Below are 8,380 nucleotides of genomic sequence, written 5' to 3'. Positions count from 1 at the left end.
GGTGTTATCATTAGGCCCTACAGTTGTGACTTTTCTCATAAAGCCTCACAAGTTGTGCTTTTTAAGCGACCTCAAAATTTGTGGCTTGTTCAATTTAAATTTCTTTGGAAAAAACAAGCAAAGAGGTTCGAAGTTTGAATAGATACACGAGTCAGACATGCCAGAAAGTAACACATTTATCAATGGGGCATGACTTGAATGTTAAAAATGGCGCATCTGTTTTTAAAATTACATTTTCAAAAACGACTATTTACGAGTTCAAATAAATGCCACAAATGGTTCAATTAAGTCTTGGTTGTCTCATATTTTCCGAAAAACACAGTCACCCACTACGGGAACCAGCGGAGGGGCCGACGGCCGGCGGCCGTCGGCACAGCATCACCTGCCGTCGGCCTACGTCTGTGCCGACGGCCGCCGTCGGCACATCGCCGTCGGCACAGTATCGCCTCGGCACAGACTGGCTCGCCGTCGGCCCAGCCTTTGCCGTCGGCACAGACTCCAGCCCGACGGTCAAACGACGCCGTCGGCACAGTAGCCGTCGGCACAGTCAACGTGGGGCCCGCGGAGCGTCTAACGGCCGTTAGGTCAAGGGAGGTACTGTGCCGACGGCCAAGCCGTCGGCCTAGACACAGCCATCGGAGGACCGGAGCCTGCCACGCGTCCACGCCCCTGCAGCTGTGCCGACGGCCAAGCCGTCGGCCTAGACACAGCCATCGGAGGACCAGAGCCTGCCACGCGTCCACGCCCCTGCAGCTGTGCCGACGGCCAAGCCGTCGGCCCAGATGCTGCCATCGGAGGCCCAGATGCTGCCACGCGTCCACGCCCCTGCTCCTGTGCCGACGGCCAAGCCGTCGGCCCAGGTCCTTCGGCCCAGACGCGCTGCCGCCCGCTCCGCGCTGCCGGCGCGCGCCCTTCTGTGCCGACGGCATAGCCGTCGGCACAGCCCCTGCCATTTGGCACGTCCAGGGGGCTGTGCCGACGGCTATGCCGTCGGCACGACAGCCATACCATTTGGTTTCCCGCTGCATTTCCTGGCCCAGCACAGCACGCACAGCATATATAGCAGTAATATACATTCAAATGCATCACAAATGTTGCACAGCACATAATCATCATCAAATGTAGCAACAACATCATCGTGATACAAATATGTGTCATGTAGCACACATAATCATCATACATCGTCGACACATGGCACACACGATCGACGCACACCCGCTAGACACCTAGCTAAGGGAAACTAAGATCGGGGGTCCGACTCAGAATTCGGGCGTCCGGCCTTTGTCGAGGTAGACCGAAGTAGAACCATGGCCTGAACCATCGCCAGCAGGTGAAAACCCTGAAGCACCGGGAGAATGGCGGCCGGGGTGCATCGGTGTGCCCTCGCGCGACGAACCAGGAGAGGGTCGGTTCCGCGAACTTCCCGTGCCCTACATGTTTGACAAGAGTTAGCATCTTACACATGGGAAAGGAAAGCGGTGAGAACTGGTTAGGCACAGGACTTACCGGAGTCCGTGCGTAGTATGTGGCCGCGAAAGCTTCCCTCGATGGGCACACTGGAGTCGGCCCCGGCCTAGGTGGCTCCTCTTCCGGAAGTGCGATCCTCTCTCCAGTCTGGAAGAACGTCCTGACCGCCTGCAAGATAGTTTAGATGTCAAGCGCCGCAGATATAAAAAAAGGGGAGGTGGGACTTGTCATGTCTTCGAACCATAAAAGATTGGAACTTACACGACTCGTCGCCTCCTGGTACTCTTCCCAAGCCGCTCTCTTGAGGTCCCACTCTGCTACAACCGTCAAATAGTTCTCATAAGCGGCCGCGTAGGCGGCCTCAAAGTGAGCCTACAATTTCCAAGAAAAGGAGTCATGTCACTTTAGCCATTCAGGGATGAATGTTGGAAAGAAGATGGAAATGAGAAAACTTACATCCGTACGACGGTGTCGAGGAGGCGCGACCGGTGGGTCGCCGGCGGTGAGGGTAGACCTGATCTGCGTGAGGGTCCTCTGCGGCTTGATCACCCCACTAAGAAGCTTCGTGCGGCCATGCTCCGAGCCGCTCCCCGCCACCATAATCGCCGTCAAGTCGGTCTCCTGCTCAATAGGATCATCCACCTCCGGATGAAGACCCTTGAACACCGAGCAGTACTTGTCCAACTCCTCTTCGGCAAAGCCGTAGTACTCGGGCAGCGAGGGCTGAGGCTGGCTCAGATCGGGCTGCTTCAGCTTCATCTTCTGCCACCCTCCCACCTCGGTGAGAGGCTCCCCGAGTTCCGCCTCCTGCACAGCAAGATAAATGTTATGTGTATCAAGTAGTAATATGAGGGGAAATAAATGCAAGTTGTTCCATGTATATATGTACCTTGTGCTTCCTGTAGCGCTCAGTCTTTGCGGCTTCCCGCACTGTGTGTTCCTCCAGTGCCCCGGTTTGCCTTGTTGCGCGCGCTCTTGGCGTTGAAGTCGGCGTCTTCGCCAACCCACCTCGCTACCAAGGCCTCAAATGCGTCTTCCTTATTCTCGCACCATAGGGGCATAACCTGAAAAACCAAAACTCATTTGAAGAACACATAATGCAATCCCAACTATGCAGCAACATAGAGTCTCATTGAATATTTACTTACCTTGAAGTAATCTTCCTTTGTCATCTGAGGATCGTCCCTGATATTGTCAGCTTTCTTGACCCTCGTGCCCTGCTCAGCCTTGAAGTGCCCGATGCAGGTATGCTTCTGATTGTACCACTGTTGCCTTGTCACGCTCTGACAAGCCCTAGTCAGTACCGCCTTCCCTAGCTCAACCATATCATCAGGCACCTTATAATGGGTCTGCAATCATGCATAAGAATAATTGTGAGAGAGACATGAGTTAGCATAGTGTGGTCATCAACTATGAAGTAAACTCGAGAAGCATGCTTTACCCAAAACTTGGTGTACACGGCGTCAGAAGCTGTCCCAAAGCCCGGGCAAGGAGCTGCCTCATAGTCCGCCCAAGTCTCGGCTAGCTTCTTCTTCTCGCCGGGGACCGGAGTGTAAAAGCCCGGCCGATCTTGCCTAATAAGAGCTCCAATCATGCTCGACGGCTGGCGAACCCCCTTGTCATATGTCCAATTGCTGCACAATAATCAAAACATTAGTATGCCAATCAGTTATGCACAATAATGAAAACATTAGTACATAGCAAAATGAATCTAAATGTTCAAAATTAAACTTACTCTTTTTCGTTCGGGATGATGAGGGCTTTCGCATCCTGGCTAGTAGGCTCCCTCCTCTCATCAGGGACTTGCGCTTCACCACGAATGCGCAACTTCTTCGGCGCCATCTCCCTCTCCGCCTCCTCGTCCTGCCCCTCCACCTCCATCTCCACCTCCATCTCCACCTCCATCTCCACCTCAGTGGACTGTGTGTGAGCGGACTGGGAAGCCACGTCGCCAGAAGCAGAGGGTATGTCACCAAGGAAAGGTCCACCTCCACCTCGTCCTCGTCCTCCACCTCCACCTCGTCCTCGTCCTCCACCTCCGCCTCCGCCTCGTCCTCCAGCTCGTCCTCCACCTCCACCTCGTCCTCCACCTCCACCACGTCCTCCACCTCCACCTACACCTCCACCTCCAACTCCACCCGTGTCATCGTCCGCGTAACGCGAGCTGGCACGCGTTGGTCTTCCACTTCTAGTGGTCCCGGTGAACTTCTGTTGGCTCATACTCTTCAAAATGGAGTTCATGGATTGCTTGCTTCCGCTCATATTGATCAATCACCTGCATTGACAAAGAGTAAACAAGTAAGCATTCATGCCTTAGTAAAATGTAGACACTAAGCAAAAAATAGATACTAAGCATAAGAAGCATATTGAAAAATAGATACTAAGCATAAGAAGCATATTGAAAAATAGATACTAAGCATAAGAAGCATATTGAAAAATAGATACTAAGCATAAGAAGCATATTGAAAAATAAATACTAAGTATAAGAAGCATATGGAAAAATAGATACTAAGCATAAAGGCATAAAGGACCCTCACCTCGAATCATCACTATCATAATGAGGCATTGGGTTCTCATAACGAGGCATTGGGTTCTCATTTTCACTATCACTATCAGTATCATGTGAGTAATGAGGTTGGGTGGGAATGTCCGGTGGAGTCTCATCATTGAACCCATTGCCCTCATGTAACTTGGTGAGCATTTGTATGTCCTTTAGGTCCACCACTGTTTCACCATGAAGATGTGCCTCGTTCTCGAGGTCCTCAAGACCAATTTCTATTTCGAAATCCCCAAAGTTCTCTTGCTCTTGATAAAAAATTCCCTCGTATGTTACAGGGTCAATGTTGTTGTAATCCTCGTCGGAGGGCATGGGTAGCTTACCATGTGGTGATACCTTGAACACGACTTCCCAGCCTTTGAGGTACTCCTTTTGACATGGGTAGGGCAAATAATAAACTTGCTTGGCTTGGTGAGCCACAACAAAGACATCGGCTCCGCTATAGCAGGTTGAAGGCCTAACTTCCACTAACCCAATGGAAGGAGTGCTTCTCTGTCCAACTTGTGGGTCGAACCAGTGGCATTTGAACACAACGAGATTGAGTTGTATGTTTGTCCTATTGAATGTCAGCTCGTATACATTAATCTGGACAATTCAGAGATGATGCCAATGATGCATGACAAATTCAGATTTGAAATCCTCACATTTTTCTGCTGAAAATGGATATATAATTTGCACAATTTAGATTTGTAATTTGAGAGATATGAATTATGCCATAATACTCATTTTATATCAGATTTTAATTATGTCCAAAATTATACATCAAATCTAGAAACTTGACATTATTGTTTCACTATTTTAAGTGACCACACCACATACAGCACAGCAATGCTAAGCAATGCTAAGCAGATTACACCACATCTAGAGAACCCAATATATAAAAAAAAAACAGCATCCATGCGCCACTACTTGGCTTACTAAAATTCCCACATATCTATGAGCTGCCTCTACTCTAAAATTAGCCGCCGGAAAAGTAAAATGCGAATCCCTAAAATACCGCATCACGAATCCAGGAACCGCCCCCAATCCGAGACCCCACGAACAGGCATCGGGGATTCCGCTCCTCCGCCCTAAATCTGCGTCCTATAGAGGAAACCCGAATCTAATTAAGAAGGGGGTGCGTGACCTGCAAAGTGAAGTTGACATGGTCCTGCACGCCCGCGAGGTGCTGCTGGGCGGCGGCGTTCACCTCATCCAGCTTCTTCCAAAATTTTATATCAGATTTTAATTATGTCCAAAATTTTATTTACCCAAAAACCAAAACAAAGTTCATAGATGGATAGATTATTTGTAGAAGTGTAGTTTTAAGTACTTTGAATAGTATCCAGATTTCAACATTTTTTTAGAAACAAACAAAAAAAAGTAGCATGCAGGGGGAGGGTGAGTAGGAACCGTGCTCACCCTGGAGGAGGTGGAGGAGGAGTTGCCGGCGACGGGGAGGAAGGTGTGGCCGTGTAGACGTCGACGGAGGCGAGGACGGGCTCGCGGGGTTGGAGGAGGCGACGGCGGCGACGGTGAGGAGGAGGGGACGGCGGCGACGGTGAGGAGGAGGGGACGGCGGGGTTGGGGAGGGAAGTGGCGGAGCAGGGGAGGCGGCGGCGGCGCCCGGGTTGGTGGAGGCGACGGCGGGGTTGGCGCAGGCGGCGGCGGCGGGCGGGGTTGGTGGAGGCGGCGGCGGCGGGCGGGGTTGGTGGAGGCGGCGGCGGCGCGCGAGGTAGGCGGCGGCGCGCGGGGTTGGCGGCGGCGCGCGAGGTAGGCGGCGGCGCGCGGGGTAGGCGGCGGCGCGTGGGCTTCGGCAGTGGCGGGCGCGCGGGGTTCGAGCTTCGGCAGTGAGGGCGTGCGGGGTCGGTCGGCCCGACCACTTAATTACTAACCCTATCTGTGCCGACGGCTAGGCCGTCGGCACACTTTTTTTTTTTTCTATTTTTATTTTTCTTTCTATTTTTATTTTCCTTTTTCTTTTTTCCTTTTTATTTCTTTATTTAATTTTGCAGTGGTTGCTAGGAGCTGAGCGCGCGGGGTGGAGGAGCTGAGGGTGGCGACACATAAAATGACTCCGACACATAAAATGACGCCACACATAAAACGGGGCCGCCGGGACATGCGGTATGGCCGTACCGGGCGCGCGGTTAGTTCCGTCTTTTGCAGTGGTTACTAGGACACATAAAATGACGCCACGCGGCTCCGCTCGATTTTTTGGGTCCGTTTGCTTTGCCAACTGCGCAAAACGGGGCCGCCGGGACATGCGGTATGGCTGTACCGGGCGCTGCTGGTTGCACCCGTCCGCCAACGCGCGAAACGGAAAAACATTTAGCACATAAAATGACGCGTCCTAGACCTAAAACCATTTTTCCCTCCATTTATTGAGCGAAGGAAAGTGTCGCCCCGGTTCAAATCCGGTCGGTTTTCACGGATTCGGCGGGCACCGCAGAAGCGGGTGGGATTCCCGGATGGCTTCCGCGCGCATATGGCATGTGATAGGTGGTGCGTAGGAGGGATCCTACCGCTGCGCGGAGGTCCCGCGCGATCTAAATGCGCACCATGTAGCTGCTTCACAAAAAAAAGCCCTTCCGGCACCCCGAAAATGGAAAAACCGTCGCCCGTGGTTCGGATTGGAAATCCGCGACCGGGGCCTTGCTTCCCATCCTAGGGCCCACGCACGTGCCAAATATGGCCTCGTTCCGACAAACTATGTGGTGAAACGGGCCGTTTCCTACTCATTTCCCCTAAAAGCCATAGAACTCCGGACGAGATAGCCCTGTTCGTGAAGGGTTCTCCAAGATAATTGCCGTATCCCAGTTCCGTCTTTTGCAGTGGTTACTAGGACACATAAAATGACGCCACGCGGCTCCGCTCGATTTTTTGGGTCCGTTTGCTTCGCCAACTGCGCAAAACGGGGCCGCCGGGACATGCGGTATGGCCGCACGGCGCGCGCGGTTGCACCCGTCCGCCAACGCGCGAAACGGAAAACATTTAGCACATAAAATGACGCGTCCTAGACCTAAAACCATTTTTCCCTCCATTTATTGAGCGAAGGAAAGTGTCGCCCGCTCAAATCCGGTCGGTTTCCGGCGGATTCGGCGGGGCACCGCAGAAGCGGGTGGGATTCCCGGATGGCTTCCGCGCGCATATGGCATGTGATAGGTGGTGCGTAGGAGGTATCCTACGCTGCGCGGAGGTCCCGCGCGATACTGAAATGCGCACCATGTAGCTGCTTCACAAAAAAAGCCCTTAGGCACCCCGAAAATGGAAAAACCGTCGCCCGTGGTTCGGATTGGAAATCCGCGACCGGGGCCTTGCTTCCCATCCTAGGGCCCACGCACGTGCCAAATATGGCCTCGTTCCGACAAACTATGTGGTGAAACGGCCGTTTCCTACTCATTTCCCCTAAAAGCCATAGAACTCCGGACGAGATAGCCCTGTTCGTGAAGGGTTCTCCAAGATAATTGCCGTATCCAGTTCCGTCTTTTGCGGTGGTTGCTAGGACACATAAAATGACGCCACGCGGCTCCGCTCGATTTTTTGGGTCCGTTTGCTTCGCCAACTGCGCAAAACGGGGCCGCCGGGACATGCGGTATGGCCGTACCGGGCGCGCGGTTGCACCCGTCCGCCAACGCGCGAAACGGAAAACATTTAGCACATAAAATGACGCGTCCTAGACCTAAAACCATTTTTCCCTCCATTTATTGAGCGAAGGAAAGTGTCGCCCCAGTTCAAATCCGGTCGGTTTCCCGCGGAGTCGGCGGGGCACCGCAGAAGCGGGTGGGATTCCCGGATGGCTTCCGCGCGCATATGGCATGTGATAGGTGGTGCGTAGGAGGTATCCTACCGCTGCGCGGAGGTCCCGCGCGATCTTGAAATGCGCACCATGTAGCTGCTTCACAAAAAGCCCTTCCGCACCCCGAAAATGGAAAAACCGTCGCCCGTGGTTCGGATTGGAAATCCGCGACCGGGGCCTTGCTTCCCATCCTAGGGCCCACGCACGTGCCAAATATGGCCTCGTTCCGACAAACTATGTGGTGAAACGGGCCGTTTCCTACTCATTTCCCCTAAAAGCCATAGAACTCCGGACGAGATAGCCCTGTTCGTGAAGGGTTCTCCAAGATAATTGCCGTATCCCAGTTCCGTCTTTTGCAGTGGTTACTAGGACACATAAAATGACGCCACGCGGCTCCGCTCGATTTTTTGGGTCCGTTTGCTTCGCCAACCGCGCAAACCGGGGCCGGCGGGACATGCGGGATGGCCGTAGCGTGCGCGCGGTTGCACCCGTCCGCCAACGCGCGAAACGGAAAACATTTAGCACATAAAATGACGCGTCCTAGACCTAAAACCATTTTTCCCTCCATTTATTGAGCG

The 8,380-nt window shown here is 53.0% G+C and overlaps 2 protein-coding genes across 2 annotated transcripts; both read right to left on the bottom strand.

The window, feature by feature from the left end:
- Window positions 1-1,259: 1,259 nt before the first annotated feature.
- On the bottom strand, window positions 1,260-2,994 carry LOC127317738 (uncharacterized). Its single transcript, XM_071823873.1, has 7 exons — window positions 2,909-2,994; window positions 2,616-2,816; window positions 2,397-2,531; window positions 1,924-2,274; window positions 1,729-1,839; window positions 1,507-1,635; window positions 1,260-1,430 (listed from the first exon to the last, which is right to left on the bottom strand). The coding sequence occupies exons 2-7, from the start codon at window positions 2,790-2,792 to the stop codon at window positions 1,260-1,262; spliced, it is 1,074 nt and encodes a 357-aa protein (XP_071679974.1). The 5' UTR covers window positions 2,793-2,816; window positions 2,909-2,994.
- A 514-nt stretch (window positions 2,995-3,508) lies between these two features.
- LOC127317739 (uncharacterized) lies at window positions 3,509-4,588 on the bottom strand. The gene is made up of 2 exons (XM_051348339.2): window positions 4,005-4,588; window positions 3,509-3,742 (listed from the first exon to the last, which is right to left on the bottom strand). Exons 1-2 carry the CDS (start codon window positions 4,334-4,336, stop codon window positions 3,739-3,741), a joined length of 336 nt encoding a protein of 111 aa, XP_051204299.1. The 5' UTR covers window positions 4,337-4,588; the 3' UTR covers window positions 3,509-3,738.
- Between the last annotated feature and the right edge of the window lie 3,792 nt (window positions 4,589-8,380).

Source organism: Lolium perenne, chromosome 7 (assembly GCF_019359855.2).
Source record: "Lolium perenne isolate Kyuss_39 chromosome 7, Kyuss_2.0, whole genome shotgun sequence".
Taxonomy (NCBI): Eukaryota; Viridiplantae; Streptophyta; class Magnoliopsida; order Poales; family Poaceae; genus Lolium; species Lolium perenne.
The sequence above is the reverse complement of the archived record's forward strand: the minus strand, read 5'-3'. Positions and strand labels throughout refer to the sequence as shown.